Here is a 19,491-nt window from a genome sequence, read left to right on the forward strand (position 1 = left end):
GGCTGCCAATAAGGCTACTACTTCTGAAATCACACCACTGGGGATGATGGGAGTTGTAATCCAACACATTTGGAGGGCACCAACTTGGGGTAGGCTGCTTTAGAGTGGCTGTCATTGTGCTGCTTAGATCCATAGCTGTGCTGCTTAGATCCATTTTGTTGTGTTTCTTAGATGCATGGGAGGGGCCGTAGCTCAGTGGTGGAGCACCTGCTTTGCATGCAGATGGTCCCAGGTCCAATCCCCGGCATCTCCAGGTAGGGCTGGGAAAGAATCCTGCCTGAAACCCTGGAGAGCCGCCGCCCATCATTGCTGACAATAAGATGGACCGACGGTCAGACTCAGCTTCCTATGTTGCTGTTTTTGCAGTGACATATATTCCCCACCTTATTCTCCAGGCAATTTTTCTGGTTAAAGCCCTGCTAGTTATGAAAATGCCAAGGCCTACCTTCTTTTCTCTCTAAGTGATCCATATCAGGCCTTTGTTTTTAATCCCTTTTCAGGTCTCAATCAGTCGTGGACCCTGGAGTGTTAAAGCGTATGGATAAAAATGAAGACGAGAACATGCAGCCGTTGCTTTCACTGGACTAATGATGTCTGAGCATCGATTGAACACGAATTGGGGTGGAAGGTATTGCCTTTCAGCAACAAGCAAACCCCTGGGAGAGAATGTACCAGCTGGAACCCTGTTTTTCATGTTAATGTAGCATAACGTAACAAGGCAGCAGGTTTTGCCAGTCATCCTGGAACATGGGTGCCCTGGGCTGGAAAACAGGGTGGGGAGGGGGGAAATCAAAGGAGAAAGATATCAATAATATATTCTGTAAGTGCCAACCTGTTTGTAAATAGAGTCTTCTCCTTCTCTCAGCATTTGTAAGTAATGGTAGGGATGCAGTACTGGAAAATAAGAGTGACTATTAAAATGTGCCAGTTGAGTGCACCGTAAAAGAACGGAAAGCACTCAAACAAACAAAAAATCAGCTGTAAGTAACTTTCATCATTTTTATACAAAGCCATGTACCGCTTTCATACTGACTGCTTCATTTTCTTTCTGCATTTTTTATTTAAGAAGGGAACATAGGATCCTGCAGACATGACTGGTGTGAGATTTCCTGTCTTACAAGACTATATTTCACAGACATTGCTATGGTTCATAGCTGAGACTAGGATATGCTTTGGATTACAAGAGGAAAAAAGACATTGCAGAAACAGGAAGTTAAGCACCATTCTTTAGTATATTTGATTTGTTTACGAGCCATCTGATTTTTAGTATTTTCACAAAGTCCGGGGTTTGAGTGCTGTTTGGGTCCTGAGCATAAGATGGGCCTCAAAACATCTGCCTCACATTGGGTCCATGTTTCAGAACTTTCCTCCTTTTGTGGAACATACTCAGCAATGCTCGGCGTTCAGCTCATAATACTTAGCAGCAACAGACTGATGCAGAATTTCTAAATCTTATGAAAAACTGAAGTCTGAATACATATCTATATATTTTTACCAGTCTCTACATATAAAGTGTCATTGGTAGATAAGTATATTTAATCAAGGATTTATTAAAAAACAAACAAATCATACCTATTTGGTGTGCTTAGAGTTTATTATAGATTGTATAATAAGGCAATGTCATTGTTAACATAGTAAAAGATTAAGTACAGCATCCTACTTTGAGCAAAATTTAATTGTAATAAGTATGGTGAAGTACAGCATCATGCTGAAGCCACCTTTTGTTCTGTGATGTAATTGTGTAGCTGAATATGTGCCATATTAGACAGAAAATACATTTTTACCTCAAAAGACCAAATAGTCCCCAAAAGTGGACTGAACATGGTTATCTGTAGTTTAGGGGATATATTTTCATCTTTGATGTGTGGTGATATGCATGTGTATTTCTGCTGTACATCAAGACAAGAATGTGCCCTACAACTATCGAGACCTCTTTCATCAGAATTTAATAGGAATGAACAGGAATGACAAGATCTCTTGCATGTAAAACCCCTAAAATGTTATTACTAAACTTAAGGGCTCTGAAGAAATATATTAAAATCAGTTAGGAGATGTGTCATATGCGAAGGACCAGGCTTAATGCTGGGACAGATTGCAGCCCTACTGAAAATCTTCAGAGGTCTTCAGTTTCAAGAAGATAGAATGGCCTGTTTGTGTTAATCACCTTCATACTGTTCAGAGATCACCTGCTGATGACTCTTGAAAGAAGGAATTACATTGGTTCACAGGGAATGACAACCCAGAATATGGGTTGAGTGTGGGTTGTGGGTTGTTGTTATGTGCAAACCCTGCGCAATGGCTTAACTATGGGCTGTTAACCATGAACAAACCAGTAAGAGAACCCGTGGTTTGTTGTTGGGTTGTGAAGTCTGGGTTGTTCGTGGTTAACAATTTGGTTAACAACTCCATATGACAACCCACGTTTCAAAAACAACCCACGATTCAATGGCAATCCATACTCAACCTGTCATCTGGGTTGTTGATATATGCATACCAGGTCTAACTGTACTGTCTCTGTAATTCAGATGCTAACTCTGTTCAGACACAATAAGCATTTCTATCATTTATTTCCACTGAAGGCTATTGTTAACATGATGTGACACTGTAGTATATTCTAGACCATGTTATGTGCAACGGAATGCTCAGTTAAGAGATTCATACTTACCTTCATTCATTTCTCTTTACCTTGTTTGAATTTTGACCATTGTGTTCTTTGAATGCTAGAGCATTAGCTTGGTTACATTATTAAATCATTTGTCATTCTAGTAACATTAGGCTACATCCAACATCACAGACTTCCAGTGACACAGTGGGACTTCCCCTTCCTCTCATTCCCCCTGCGCCCCCTCAAATCTTCTCCAGAGGATCCCCTAACCCTCTGGAGAAGATATTGGGGGCACAAGCAGGAGTGCAGGGGGGAAAGGGCGAATCTGGTCCACCAGCTGTGCCCATTCCACTGGCAGATAGATACCATTGAATAAAACCCAGCCTATGTGTTAAGCAGGAAAACCTTCACAGTGGGAACATTTTGATCAACACATCAACTAAAAGTGATCAGTTATTGACAGGAACAGCTTGTAATTGGCAAGACCTATGCTGATCACATCCAGAAATATTCAATTTGAGGCAGTGACACCAAAACAATGTTACATTCACACTTTATATTTTTAGGTGTGCTCTGAAAAAAAATAATCCTTGCAAAGGCCAACCACATAACATCTAGTTTGGCCTTCAACATCTCATCTAGTTTAGCCCTCAGTGGGTGATAAGTAACTTAATAGTCCTTAGTGTGTACTATTGTTAGAAATACAACTGTAGCACCTTCAGTGTGCTGTTATAAATACAACTCTAGTGCTTTTGACAACATCAGCGATAAGAACATCGCATGTCTTACTTAGCACATGGGACTCCACATCAGCAGCCAGGGAGTGATTGAAATACATTTGGGTTATTTCTACACTGAAGCTCCCTAAACATAGGAGTCTCCTATACAGCACGAATACCTTTTTGCATGGCTTCATTGGAATGAGAAAGTGGTTGGACAGTTGGCATTCTCATGCTGTGAATTGATAAGAGTTACAAAATATGGAAGTGTTACCTTCCGTTTGGACAAAATGGCAGCTCATTCTCACCTATATAAACCTAGCTTCAGAAGCAAATGTTTTCAGCAATGTCAGACAAAAAAGACTTAGCTATGCAGAGCCATCAAATTTGCCATCTTTCCAGTCTTCCTGATGGAAGAGCTTGGTATAACACAAAGGCTGAAAAGACCTCTGCCAACAGAATCCTATCAAGAGATCAGCTGACCTATTTTGTCATCTCAGACCAGTATGGAAGCAACTGTATATAATGCATGGCTGTGAAATTATAATCATGAAATGAATGACAGAGCTGGTGGCACATCTAAACTGGATTGTGTAGATTGATGCTTTGGTCAGGGTGGTGGTGTGGTGGTGGCAGCAGGGCGATTTGATTAGATGGCCTTTTAATCCCTTCACATTCTATGATTTGTGATCTTTGACATACAGACACACTCACATAAATAGGTAGCTCCAGAAACTCACTTCTTTCCCCTGCAACACAGAAAATAACTGTTCAGTCAGATTCTCTCAGTCTGAGAAATAATACTGAACAAGTGGAGCTGAACAAAGGATTAGTGCACTCCATAACAGGACTTAGGATTTCTCCTTTTGGCAGAAAATCACTAACCTTGAAATCCTTGTTCTCCTGCATTGTGGGAAAAAGTTTGCATTCAAATAGCCTAGGATATTATAATTCTTTTGATAAATGAATCCAAGTCTCAAACTGAGTATGTTCTGTATCACTAGGGCCTGTTCCACAATTTGTTCCAGAAATGTACAGTCCTTGGGAAATAGTTCAAAGGTAGCCTGTGGAATAGCTCTCATTTACAGCAATAAAGACTTCAGGATATCCCCACCCCACCCTCAAAGTAGAGTGTTAGAACGTATTTGTCTAGTGTTAACATGTTCCATATTTAAGCTTCAGGAAAGTCAGTGGCGCTTAAACTACAGTTGACAGTTTCTGAATGTACAGAGACTGAACCACAGCTGAGGTGACTTGGTATAGCTTTATTTCCTTTTGCAAAAGCAGAATACCAGCTTCCCTCTATTTCATTTAAATCCACTTTTAAAGGTCACTATTTCTGGAATCTTTATGAGGCTTCATGGAAGGAAAAAATCAACATGCCACCTCATGAACCCTCAGTATAATAAATGGCTCATTTGAGTTTTATTTTTGCATTTGAATGCTCAATGGTGTGTGTGTGTTTAACTTCAATTTATGAAATGCATCCTGATGTGTGATTCATCCATTGCTGTAATAAGCATTCAGATAGTCTTCTCAGGAGGCAGCGCTATGATTTTGCATAATTCAACCTCCATATTTTAACAAACTGATAATGTTTCGTAGAAAGAACTCTCAGTTGTATCTAACTAGTTGCGTCCAATCTTAGCCCAACCTAAGTCCCATTCATTTCATTGGATCTGCTCTAAGTAGGACTGACGTTGGATATAACCCTCTCATTGCAGAAAATCTGGTCTTCTGAGAACATCAGCAAATTCTAGTTATCAGTGTACATGCCACAGCCACAAATTAAACCAGCAGCAAATTTTCAGTTGCTGGGTAAAAATGTGGTAGTGAGTGAGGAAACGTAATTGCTAATTTCTTGAACAGGCATCTTGCTTTTCAGAATTTTAGAAAGTTTCCAGTGACAATGAAAAGTGCTTTAGCAACAGGAAAGCCAGGGTATTTTTATGGCTATGCTCTAAAGGAATATGGAATATCATACATAGTATATCATATTCAATTTAGCCATTATTTTTAAAAAGCAGCTTGGAAACCCATATTTATTTTACATGTTGATGTGAATTAGAAACTGAAAGGTACTGAGGCCTAGGCCCTATTCAGCATTTTGCCTGATTAGTATACACTAAAATGTGTAAAAGGGATGGGATCCCATGCTCTGGCCCTGCCGCCAACATCCTTGTGTGCACTGGCTCCACCGTCATAAGTCCCCAACCTCCCTGTGTTGAGTTGGGAGCCTTCCAGGGGGGCTTCTTCTTGCATTCGCTTGAACACAAGTAAAACTCTTTGCGTGATTGGGAACCCTAAGAAAAGAGGGTCCCTGGTCGTGTGGAGGCTTTTATGCACATTCAAGCGAATGCAAGTAGAAGTCCCCTGCAGACCTCGCTGCTCATGATGGAGAGGATGGGGATGTTGGTGATGGAGCTGGTGTGCAGGGCCTCATCCTTCTTATGCCTGGATACAGTTTTGACAAAATAATTGTCTGAATATAATATCATGGAATGCCAAAGAGCTGAACGTTCTGCACGTAAATCTGAACAGTGATGGCCTTTCTAGGGACACTAGAAAACCATATCCAAAGTGATGTCACCTCATAAATTATTGTGTTTAATATCTGTGTCCCTTTTAAGAGTGAAAATTCTTTGCCCAGCATCACAATGGTTTGGTGGTGTTCCAAAACAAATTTATTGTGTCTTATCTCAAACGCATTTATTGCACTGAGGGCATAGCACACGTGGAAGTAGTTTGTTTAATGAACCACTTTGGTTTTTTGTGGGTGTTAGTTTTTATATGCTAAAATGTTCTATTGACTTTAGTAGAACAGCTATGGAGTTAATGGCTTGCAGACTGCAGATGGGCAACCCAGTCCTAGGCTAATTGTGCCACAAAAGCTAGACAGGTAAGCAGAGCCCTGTCATTTCTTTCTCCCTTTCCCTCATAACCCATAATGCACCTTCTTGCTGCACCAGGATGCTGATGCCAGATTTCACCAGTGTTGGCAGGAGGTGCTGCTGTATTATAGGCTGTGGATGCTCCCCCTGTCTCTTCCGACACCACTTATTCTGCTCCTGTCTCCTACAGGGCCTTGTCTCCAATGGCAGTGCAGCAGTGTCCCAGTGCAAGGGGTCTGGCTAGCTGCTGGTCCCAGACCAAGGGGTTGTGTTGGTGCTAGGGGTAACATATGGAACACAATACAGGATAATGCCCTTTGTGGAGGGTGCTTGTTTTCGGTACCAGGACAAAATGAATCAGGCTTTTACACCAGATAGATAGATAGATAGATAGATAGATAGATATTTGGTGTAAGTAGAATTTGCAAATTTTGTTGTGGCATCTTTCTGCCATCCTGACTTGTACATGTATTGCATTGTGTAATGACCCGTCTTTAAGCCATTGTCATTTATGCCTCGGGACAGGGGTAGGCAGCTTGTGGCCCTCCAGATGTTTTGGCCTTACGAATGTGCAAATCAAAAAGTGAGCTTGCCAAAGTTCTCCAAATTCCATCTTGAAGCTCGTTTCAACTCAAGTCCACATCAGGTTGTGAACTTTGGTGTGTGTTTTTCTTTTTGCATGAAACATCTGTGCATATTTTCATGCATATTTTTCCAAATGTACATATCAATTGTGCACATCTTTGAAATGTACATATTCTCCTATTGATTAAAAGTGTATTTGTGTGCATTTTTCAGAAGTATGCATTTTTTATGTGCATTGTTCAAATGTGCGTATGCCGTCAAACACAATTTTTTTGGTCTGTTAAATCACATTGCAAGCTTGGAAATGTACGGACTTTGACCACAGAGTGTATCCGAGTCTGTATTCAATCCGGAAGTTGTGAACTGGGTTAATCCTGATCAAAAATGAACTGAAATGAATTTCTGATACATCCCAATTTGGGCTACAATTCCCCATCATCCATCACCATTGGCTATGCTGGCAAGGGCTAATAGGAACTGTGGGTCAAAATATCTGGAGGGTAAAAGTTGCCCACCCCTGCTCTAGGATCATTATAGACAGTGGTATTTTTCATTCATTCATTCATTTATTCTTTGAATTTGTATTTCACCTCTCCACACTATAGTGCCCAAGGTATATAATCTGTTAAATAAAATGAACCTGTAATATATACAACACTATAGAAAACAAGAGCAGGGGGAAAAAAAGATTAATAAAACAAAGGCTGATTAAATCCAATACCCTTATAAGGGACACCCTGCTTTTCTTCCCTTATGTAAGTTTATGAGGGATTTTGAAAATGGACTTAAGTGGGCCTAAGTGGACTGTGGCCATTACAGCTCAGTGTAAACCACAACTTCATTGCTAATATTGTTTTCATTCCTAGGGCTGTTGATGTGTAGTAAAAGAAAGGTTTTCTAAACCCCTTGAGAAAGGTCAATATCCAGCCAAAGTGAAGTATATGCTTAATTTTCTGACTGAACCCACTTTAAATTTTAAACATGCTTAATTTTGGCTTGCTTGTGCTCCATCTCAATAAAAAATAATGATAAATACAGAAGCCATCTCCTAAGAAAACCTTTGTTGGCATCAACAGGCTTCCTAAGATTTTTCAGAAAGGTATGATCCCAGAGGCAATGTCAAAAGCAGCAACCAGGCATTCTTTCAAAGAGAAGATGTTGTATAAATATTTCAGTTGCTTTCTTTGTGATGAGTTGCTGGAATGCTACCAATAGACATGGTATCACCATGGAAAACAACATTAACCATAATATGAATACGATGAAATCAAATTAATACTAAGCCACGCCAGTTGGATATGTAACAATGTGCAGTGTATTGGTTACCATATTGTGCTGCCATTGTATGTATCAGGTTTTTGGTTTTTGGTCGTTTGTGTCAGCATTTTTCAGGTGGAAAATAGAAACAAGAGACCTAAATATGTGTAGATTTCAGAACTGTTTTCTTCGCCAGAAATACAGAATTATTTTTGAACCTGGTGGAAGAATCAGGATGGTAACTTTCCCCTGTCCTTCTCCTGAACTCTCTCCCAAGTGAAGAGACTGACAATTCACATTGTCCTGAAAAATGTTTAGATCAAATTGGTCCACCAAATAAGGATGGTGGAAACTTCATCACATGAAAATGACAGGGAAAAGCCATGTCATGGTAACTTTTCTGCCCAAAAACAAAAGACAGAAAAATAATCAAATAATGTAAACCAGGCAAATGTTTTTAGAGAGGCACTGTCTGAGGGCATGTTTATATCCTTACCTCAGCTTTGGCAAGTTTATAGGGTAGTATCCAGTGCTGCCCTTATGCTAGAGGGCATGACCCACTAGCACAACAGGAAGCTACTGCTTGATAGTGCAGCTGGAAACTAGCCCAAACTAACACTTCTGGAACAGGGTAGGGCAGTGGAGCTCATGGACAGAATGACTGTCCCATTCTGGAACACTAGTCTGAGCTAGTTACCCAGGTTGCACTATCAAGTGCTAGCTTCCCATTGTGCGAGCAGTCATTGCCACTAGCCAAAGTGATTGGTGTTGGCGGGCTGCCAGTGTAGCATACTGCCCATAGTAATCCAATACATAGCTTGGTGTATTGGAGGAGAATGAAAGATTACAAACAGCAGTGGTATTTTTAGAATCCATATTACATATCCGACGTTACATATTTTTGTCTCCATAATTTAAGCATCTTTCACCGTCTCTCTCTTTTCTATCATATTTCTATGCTAGTTGTTCATCAGTTACATTTTCCTTTTTGCTAGGATGGGGTTAAAAATGGGAAACAAATTATAATAATTACACTGGCTTGGTGTATGTAGACAGCTTTGTAGCTGTGTTACCTAAAACTGGATTTGAATGGGGGGAAAATAATTATATCTCTATCTATCTATCTATCTATCTATCTATCTATCTATCTATCTATCTGGAAATTCTGGACAATTAATTCAAAGGAGAAATTGAAATGCAACATTTCACAGTGTCAGCCTGTTTGCAAATAAGGCGGAAACCAAATTCCTACGTTCATTTTTGATGAGGCAAAATTATCACACAGTGGCATTACCTTTTCAGTTTCATGCGGTGAATGTTCTCATGAAATGCACCCCCATGTGGTGCCAAGTGGTAGTTGTCATGCCAGAGGACATGCTTGAGGCCTGTCTAATGCCCTCAGGCAATCACTACCACGTCTGCTCCATGGGGGCACATTGATAAGCATGGCCTATCCCATGAAACTGACAAAGGAAAATCATTTTGTGAATGTATGTGGGAACTGGAGCCAAGCCATGTTGCTGATGAGCATTCTGCTGAGAGGGATCTTTTTTTCTTGTTCAGTATGCTGACTGGGAAGAACTATATTTGTTGTACTACATTTGTGCCAAAACTGATCAGTATATAAGTACATGGAATAGAATGTTTCATATCCATTTATTCACACCAGACTCTCTGAAAAGTTGTAACAAACCTTTTCACTGTTTATATAAACAATATATATTTGAACAAAAATAAAGAACTGAAGCTAATTAGTAAGGATGGCTTCAATTTTGTCAAAATAAAGCTTTGATGAAAAAACATGGCTTCAGGGCATCCTGATTTTGTTTGACTTCTTAAATTTCACAAATCTTTCCCTATGCTGACACTTCTGAAAATCGAAATTTTCTTTGTGTGTTCATCTTAAATAGTAGCTTCCTGATATGTTGCTTACATGAAATTAAACGGAAAATAAAAATAGCTTTAATCATACTCATCAGGATGAAATGTTTCTGTTTGGGGCTCTCTGGGTAGTAAAAAAGGATCAGGAAAAAATGACTTCTTTAATGTAGTAAATGTCAAGAAATAATATTATTTGATGGATGTCTCTTGCTGCAAGTAAGCACTTGACATTCTTAATTATAAAAGCATGAGATGCTTGGCCTTCAGTAGAGAATCACGCTTATTGCATAACATATGATTTAGAATTAATATCCAATTCAGACAAAGACAAGCCGTTTCTGAAATGTGTCGGGTCACAGGTGACTTTGTAGATGGAATTCTTCTCTGATAAACATTTACATGGAATGTAGTACAAAGGCAGGGCTGCTCAATTCATTGTGGCAACAAAGCCTGTCACAAACTCTACAGTAACTTAACCAAATGGAAGGGGAGACTAGATGGGGATATGGGAGACATGTACATAGCTTCCATTCCCTGCAACAGTCTGTTGCTGTCCCAGGGTACACACCTATATATGCACGCTGATCTCCATCCATCCTTATGGTGATCTCTCCAGATGCAGAAGGGTCATGCTTCATAAATGTATGCCTGAAACGTATAGGGCAGTATCCTATTGTGCCCATGCACCAGTGGGAGCACAATCTGCTGCCCAGGAGTTGCTGATGGGCAGCTTCAAGGCCCAACTCTCCTCCTGAGGTTTCTTCAAACTGGATGTGGACTGGACCATCCTTCAAATAGAGGATACTTTCAAAATAGAGGACAGGGCAGCCCTAAAAATAGAGGACTGTCCTCTGTAAAAAAAAAAAAAAAGGACACATGGCCACCTTACCCTCCCACAACTGCCAGCATCCAAAACCTGAGGTGGCTGCCTGACTTTGCCAGCCCTGGAAGGATGTGTGGAATGTGGAAAGGAAGGTGGGTGTGTTTTTTAACTGCTGCAGTGTTCTGCTCTAGTGAGGAACTATAGGATGAGCTCTTGGCCACCCTGGAAGGAGCAGGTAAAGCAAACTTGTTTTGTTGTTGTTAGCTGCTTCTAAGAATGGCTTTGCTGGCTCAGCTCAGAGTCATCTGGTCAAGTGCTCACAAAGCATGATAGAGATGAACATCCCCAGTTGTTTGTCTTCAGCATCTATTGATCAGAAGCACGCCACCTCTGAAATAGAAGCCTGTTATGATTTATTATGGCTAATAGCCACAGAGAGAAAGAATTTGTTTCACAGAATGCCCCAGGGCTTTAATGTTTTGACAGGCAAAGAATAATATCTCTTCTCTCTGCACAGTTTTAAAAGGCCTTTCAGCTGTTGTTTTTCTTTTTCTTTAAAAAATGCCGTATAAATAGGGAAGATGCACACTGTTTTATTTTTGGTTCCTTTCCTAAACACTCCTCTAAGCATTGGATTTGTGGATTTCATTAGTGTGGTACACTGAGATTGTATATTCAGTAATAATCATAAAAAGATCCTGAAATAATAACAGTGGTGGTGGTGGTGATGGGTTGGATCCAGAATCTGACTTCTGTGGACCATAGAAGGTGGCTCCACCTGGTCTTTGGGGATCTCCCTCCCACCATGCACCAAAGCTCACCTCATTCAACAAAGTCTTCTGACCCTGTGAAATGTTTTCAACTGGAGGGGTTGCTGTGGGTCTGATGGGGCTGGATGTCTGATTTCACCAGCCCAGTTGCATGCACCTAAATCTGAATCCAGACAGTGTGTTTTTTATATAGCACTTTCAAGCAGTGGTGGGCAGAAGGTAGATCTCCAGATATTTTGGACTTCAGCTTCCAGAAGCCCCTGCCACCATGCCAAATGGACAGGAATGCTGAGAGTTTCAGTCCAAAACATCTGGAGATCTGCTTTCTGCGCATCCCTGCTTTAGAGTGTTTAAAACACCTCTCAGCAAAGGAGCTCTATAAAGGTAGGACAGTATGATTATTTTGTCAGCCAGGAAACTGAAGCTGAAAGACAGTGGGAAGATAACAAGAGGCAAGATTTGAATTCCAGGCTTTCAAGTTTATACTCTTATCAGCTGCATTACACCAGACCAGCTACATTTTTAGGCATAACCCTATGCACACTTACCTGGGAGAAAGCCCCATGGAATTCAATAAGACTTATTTCTGAATGGACGTGCATAGGACAGTGCACTTTGATTCCATCAATGAATAAGTGAAGTTGGTGAGTTTTGTCTTAATTAAAACAAACAAACAAAGATGTTGTTGTTCCAAAGAGGAAAAAGAAAGTGAGGGGAAAAAATGAAACAAAACAGTAAGAGAGGGGATGAGGACTTGGACCCTGATCCAGAGATCCTAGATTTCCAGGGACAGTTATCCATGCCTTAGGAACACACATTTTTCACATTTCCCACTAAATGTACATGTTCAATTTTATCTTTTGAAAATATTTTATACCCTTTGTCATTTCTATGCATTCCATGTTTTCCTCTTTTCAATTCTGGAATTGAAGCATGCACAGTTTGATGCAGCTCACAGTTCCTTCATTTCCTTTGCAGCTCTTTCTCCCTGCTACCAAGGCACATGGGCGAGTTGTTAAACATTGCAATCTTGGTGGGCCGTGGGCGTCATTATAAATATGGTTGCGGCAAGGTTATTTTTGTGCAACGCATCAAGAATCTGAATGCAATCCTCTGTACAATTAACATCAAGATTGTTGTTTTGCAATCATTTATTGATGTGCACAGGTAAATATGGGGTGGGGGTGGGGAGACATGAAAGAACTGAAACACTACATGCTGTGGCAAACGGCACATGCACAGTCAGTCCTCTGTACAAAATTCAGGGGGGAAACGACTTGGTGAGCGAAGATAAAGTTAACTGGAAAGTTATGTGATCAAAACAGCTCCTTAGGACCATATCCACTAAAGTTCATGAGCCAGTGCTTAAACTGGTCTTTCAGTGATATTATACCGCACTAAAGCTACATCACATAAATAAGATGCTATCACCATATTAATGGAGTGGCTGCAAAATTAAAGGATCATTCTGTTACACTACACATGGTGGGAATGTGAGCATGTCCAGCAGTTTTGGCATAAGATGTAGTATCCAATGTTAGTCCTAGATAGAGTTCACCCACTGAAATGAATGGTACTTAATATAGTTGTAACTAACTTAAGTCTCATTGATGTCAACGCGTCTACTTTATGTAGGACTAACATTGGATGCTACCCAATAATTTCAGTAAAGCTTAAGTTGCAAACAGAAAGATGCAGCAACAGCTAGGGCCTAGTTGCTAGGCTTACAACAAGAGCTTCACTGAAAATAGAAGCTTTGTGCAGAATGAGGCTGGGAGCTATTCCCTTGGAAAACAGTCCCCTTCTTCCCCAGGGAATCTGCTTTCCTTGGGTAGCCATGTGTCCCCCTTTACAGAGGACAGTCCTCTCTTTGAAAGAATCCTCTGTTTGAAGTGCTCTTCTTGCAGCGTTGTCGTTGTACATTTTGAAGTGCAGGCGCTCCTCATGACAGTCCACATACCCACACCCCAAGGAGATTGTAAAATTGCAGGCAGCTGTGTTGATCCATACCATCAAACCAGTTCTAGGAGTTTTCTTGTGCTTTTGTAAAGCAAGTGGGTCTTAAATGCCCATTCGAGACCAAGCCACCCCAAAATACTTTACATACACCAAGGAACAATATATCGTTCCTGGGGAAATTCATTTGTCCCCAGCTACTGTGAAGACTGCAGCGAAGCTCAGAGGGAGAAGGAAAGCCTGATGAGGGTGGCAGATGATCTCAGCATCTCTGCTAATCAAAATGTTCCAGCCCTGCCTCCCTGTGAGCTCGTCCTCCACTACACCAATTCTGTATTAACGATTAAAAATTGTAAGAACGGTTGCCCATCAACAGTTAGCACCTGAACAGGCAGGCATGCAAGTCTTCCCTATAGTGAGATGTACCATGTTTCTATTTAAATTATAAGAATAATTTCTAAATTTGAATTCATTTATTTATCTTTATTTTATTTATTAAATTTCTTAATTGCCCATTTGGCTGGTCACCCAGCCACTCCGGCCGATGTACAACAATACAATTTAAAACAGCAAAATCACACATTAAAACATCGTCTAAAAATACCCTAACCCACCCCAAATGCCTGCCTGAACAACCATGTTTTCAGTGCACGGTGGAAGCTCATTAAAGAGGGGGCATGGCGGAGTTCCCTAGGGAGGGAGTTCCACAGAGTGGGGGCCACCACAAAGAAGGCCCTCTCCCTTGTCCTCACCAGCCTAGCTGTCCTGGCTGATGGGACAGAGAGAAGGCCACCCAAGGCTGATCTTGTTGAGCGGCCTGTCTGGTGTTGCTGGAGGCACTCCTTGAGATAGGCTGGGCTAGAACCATATAGGGTTTTAAAGGTCAAAATCAACACCCTGAATTTGGCCCCGAAAGCAACTGGTAGCTAGTGCAACTTCTTCAGCACCAGAGTGATGTGATCACGCAGGCAGCTGCCTTTAATCAGGCAATCCACCGTGTTCTGCACCAGCTGCAGCTTCCAAACCATCTTCAAGGGTAACCCCATGTAGAGCACATTACAGTAGTCTAGACGAGAGGAGACCATAAACATCTATACACATGAATTAGCACATGCCAGTTTTATGCATATTGGTGTCATCTTTTGTCCCTTTTTTTGGTGATGCATTTTCTCTTTGGGGGGAATTCTAGTTTTCTCTGTAACTTCATTTCCATTGGTCATGTTACTTACAAGAACGATCACAGATACTGTCCTTCAGCCAGTGAGCCCAAGCCTGATGCTGATTTTGCTGTCAATTTTTATGGACTCCCCTGAAAAATCTCCACAAGGATTTGGTTGTATTTGTATTGTACTGATTTATATTTATGTGCTGCGTTTCTATATCACCCAATAGCCAAAGCTCTCTGCTAGTGGCAGCCTGTAGAGACATATAGCCACTCACTGGAGGTTGCAGTCAGGTTTTATAATGGAGGTCTGCCTGGTGCCAACACTCCTATTTTTGGCACCAGTTTGAGACTGCCTTCTACTCCTAGGCATTTGACCACATGTGATTAGATTTTTATGTCACTTGTTTTATCAGGTCCCAGTATCTCATTGCAACTGTTTTTAGCTATTAATTTTTTTTAATTTTGTATGTTAAAGTTTTTATATTATGTTTTGTAATTTTTGTGAACCACCCAGAGATCACTGGCGACTGGGCAGAATCCTGGAAAGGATCTCAAAATATGACTGATTTACAGATGCCTGGTTCCCATTTATCACATTTATGAACATGCATTCTCAAGACCCAAGATTTCAGGCATCTCAGTTAGCATTTTGGAAGGAGCTTGTACCATGGTAGACAGACAACAAAAACTTGAGAAAGAACAAATCAGAGGCAGATTTTTGAATGCTACTTTTATTGTTGATTGATCATCACGAGATCTATGTGTATTTTCAACTAAGTGACCCAGTTCACACATAATGCTAATCCATGGTTTATTTAACTCATGGGTTGTTGAATTCTGGGTTGTTAGGATGCATTAACCATGCTAACAAACCATGTTTTGTTAACCACAAACAACCTAGAAAGAGTACCCATGGTTTGTTGCTGTGTTGTGAACTCTGGGTTGTTTAAACCATGGGTTGTTCATTGGTTGTCTTGCCAGGCTACAGTGGCAGTGAGCAAGAATGGTCAAAAAGAAAAAGAAAAAGACCAGCTGCTGTACATGCCAGTATTACAGCACCACCAAGGCATTTAGGATATAGGGAGGGAGCAGGCAAAGGAGGACAGAAACAAACAACCTAGCAATTGAGAATACAAATAATCTGCCAGAGAAATCCTGAATAGGGCAACAAGCCATGGGTTAACTATGGGTTAAATAAACCATAGGTTGGCATTATGTGTGAACCAGGTCACTGTCTACTTACCTGTTCGTTGTTCTTCTGTTGAAAAGCTAATAAAATATATATATTTTAAAAGAAATAAGACAAAAACATGTAATTGTATAACTTTGAAAAACAGCTACAAGGCCAGTTACTTCAGAACTCCAAAATCTAGAGAGAAATTCAGAAGAGGAGAATTACAGAAGCATCCCCAATCATAATAACTGTACCACTGCCAACCAAGGGGAAGGAATGGGTGTACTGTTGCATAGCCCTGTGAAAATTCTGTATGCACATACGTTGAAGGCACAAACTTATAGTCCTGGGGAAGGCATCCCAGGGGCCAAAGGATCTATCAGAAATCCACCTCCAATCTCTGAGGAGGAGATCTGGTCTTAGATCTGCCCCCCTGCCCCCTCAGAAGGATTCACACCCTTCATCCCTCGGACATCGGTTGCTCACAATAAATATGAACACATATCAAAATGCAACATTATATTTGAAAAGAAAAGGAAAAATTGTTACAAAATGTGTCAATAAATTGGAACATAGGAAGTTGTCTTATACCGAGCCAAACCATCGGTCTATCTAATCCGGTATTGTCAACATGGACTGGCAGCAGCTTTGCAGCGTTTCAGGCGGGATTCTTCCCTAGACACACCTGGAAGTGCCGGGGAGCGAACTGGGGACCTTCTGCGTGCAAAGCAGGCGCTCCACCACCTTGTTGCCGTCGTTGCTCAGTTGTTCAGTCGTGTCTGACTCTTCGTGACCCCGTGGATCACAGCATGCCAGGCCTTCCTGTCCTGCGCTGTCTCCCGGAGTGTGCTCAAGTCCATATTCATTGCATCGGTGATGCTATCTAGCCATCTCATCCTCTGCCGTCCCCTTCTCCTTTTGCCTTAGGATGGATTGATTTGACCTCCTTGCAGTCCAGGGGACTCATAAGAGTCTTCTCCAGCACCACAGTTCGAAAGCATCCATTCTTCGGCGCTCAGCCTTCCTTATAGTCCAGCTCTCACAGCCATTCGTTGCTACTGGGAAAACCATAGCTTTGATTATACGAACCTTTGTCGGTAAGGTGATGTCTCTGCTTCTTACTATGCTGTCTAGGTTTGCCATAGCTTTCCTCCCAAGGAGCAAGCATCTTTTAATTTCATGGCTACAGTCACTGTCTGCGGTGATCTTGGAGCCCAAGAAAGTAAAATCTGTCACTGCTTCCATTTCTTCCCCTTCTAGATGCCAGGAAGTAATGGGGCCAGATGCCATGATCTTACTTTTTTGAATGTTGAGTTTCAAACCAGCTTTTGCACTCTCCACTTTCACCCTCAACAAGAGGCTCTTTAGATCCTCTTCACTTTCTGCCATTAGGGTGGTATCGTCTGCGTATCTGAGGTTGTTGATAATTCTCCCAGCAATCTTAATTCCGACCTGTGATTCATCCAACCCGGCGTTTCTCATGATGTACTCTGCATATAAAATTAAAGAAGCAGGGTGACAATATGCAGCCTTGTCATACTTCTTTCCCAATTTTGAACCTCTCGGTTGTTCCATGTCCGGTTCTTACTGTTGCTTCTTGACCCTTGTACAGGTTTCTCAGGAGACAGGTAAGGTGGTCTGGTACTCCCATCACTTTCAGAATTTGCCACTGTTTGTTGTGATCCACACAATCAAAGGCTTTAGCGTACTCAATGAAGCAGAAAGAGACATTTTTCTGGAATTCTCTTGCTTTCTCCATGATGCAGCGAATGTTGGCGATTTGATCTCTAGTTCCTCTGCCTCTTCGAAACCCAGCTTGTACTTCTGGTAGTTCTCGGTTCACATGCTGCTGATTCAAATAAGAGAAAATCAACAGCCTAGGTTAAATTCAATATAACAATAAAATAACGTAGCCTTAATATATATCTCTTGGGGCCGCGGTGGCTTAGTGGTTAAGACGCTGAACTGCAGACTGGAAGGTCGGCAGGTCAGCAGTTCGAGATCTGAGTGCCGTGTGACGGAGTGAGCTCCCGTCTTCAGTCCCAGCTCCTGCCAACCTAGCAGTTCGAAAGCAAGAAATTGCAAGTAGATAAATAGGTACCGCCTCGGCGGGAAAGGTAACAGCGTTCCGTGCACCTCGGTGTTCAAGTCATGCCGGCCACATGACCACGGAAATGTCTTCGGACAGCGCTGGCTCTTCGGCTTAGAAACGGGGATGAGCACCGCACCATAGAGTCGGACACAACTGGTTGGGGACACCTTTACCTTTTACCTTTAATATATAACTAGCACAGAGCAAAATTAGCAGTACAAAAGAAAGAAAAGTAATGCACATTATTAGTTCTAGTCTTGCTGCTGTCCGAGGGCCACAGCAGCCTGGCTTAAATACAGTTGAACGGACACACATTTCTCACCGGGCCAGATGGTTCACAGCTGGGTCCTTCATCTCTCCCCCAGAGGAGGCTGTTAGCAGTAAAACAGAAGCACTGGTGAGTGGCCATGATGGTAAGCCCTTTTCCCCAGCTTCCTGGGTGTTCTGGCTGCTATTCCTGGTAATGGCTGCTAGTGCTGATCCTATATACATCACTGTGCTTGCACTGAAATTTGTGGCGACAATCCTACCAAAATTACGCATTTTCACCAGATTGATTTTAAGTGGGACAGTGAAACATCATGTGCTTAATTTTCTCTCACTAAAAGTGAGGGGACTAACAGTGCAATCCTGTGCACGTTTATTTGGACGTCGCCCAGTGAGGCTTATTCCCAGGTGAGTATGTACAGGAATGCAGCCTAAAATGCCTAACATTGACAGGCATTTCAATTACACTTGTGCCTGAAGTGTAATATCTGTTTTCCCCTCTTAACTGGACCACAATTGGTCCTTGTTCTGATCGAAAGCTTGCCCATGCTGATGGCTTTGGAGAGCACGCCTGCATGCTTTACATTAAGAAAATAAAGCAGCTTTCTAGTCCTCTCCTCAGCACTGCCACAAACTTATCAGAAACACTGGATCCATATTGAGGGTCATGATCAACAGACAGACCAATCAGAGGCCCAATATCAGTGCTGCCTCTGAAGGTGTTTCCAGACAAGGCCTTTATTTTGGAATTGCCCTGCCTCATTTGCAGGATTTTATGGAGAAACCAGATCAGTAGTGGGGAACCTCAGGCCCAGGGGTCAAATCAGGCCCCCTGGGGTCCCAATCTGGCCCCAGATGGCCATGCCGCTTTCCCTTGGCCCCATCTTGTTTCCCACACCTACCAATCGTTTGCTGGTTTGCTGGCTTTTATGTAGTTTTCTCCCCATTCCAAAAAGTTGAAATGCCTTGTCTAAGGTTTCATTACTGGAAGTAAGAGCTTTAAGCTAAAATATGTTGGGGGGGGGGTTGTATTTTTGGCCCCACTCCCTTTGCCTTTGGTCCTGGCCAACACTGGCATGCGGCTCCTGAGAGTTTCTCCGAAATTGAATTTGGACCTTGGGCTGAAAGATTTTTTTTCTTCTATTGGTAACTCTCCTCGGTTTTCCCACTGCTTCTTCTGCCCTTTTTTTCCACAGAAAATTAACTAAGGGGGGAAGACAGAATAGCTGTGCAATGTATTTTCATTGATAGTGCTAGGGGTTGCATTCAGTGGTATCATTCTGCCAGTGGAAGGGGGGCACTGGCA

General features: G+C 41.7%; 1 protein-coding gene across 1 annotated transcript in view; it reads left to right on the top strand.

The window, feature by feature from the left end:
- CLVS2 (clavesin 2) overlaps window positions 1-1,552 on the top strand; it is a 73,645-nt gene extending 72,093 nt beyond the window's left edge. The window contains exon 6 of the mRNA XM_084831605.1: window positions 501-1,552. Coding sequence (XP_084687731.1) covers window positions 501-588 — 88 coding nt within the window. The 3' untranslated portion in view covers window positions 589-1,552. The remainder of the gene's footprint in view (window positions 1-500) is intronic.
- Window positions 1,553-19,491: the final 17,939 nt, after the last annotated feature.

The sequence above is a fragment of the Heloderma suspectum genome, chromosome 1 (genome assembly GCF_057233095.1).
Source record: "Heloderma suspectum isolate Gila_16-S chromosome 1, 16-S_ref, whole genome shotgun sequence".
NCBI classification, from domain to species: Eukaryota; Metazoa; Chordata; class Lepidosauria; order Squamata; family Helodermatidae; genus Heloderma; species Heloderma suspectum.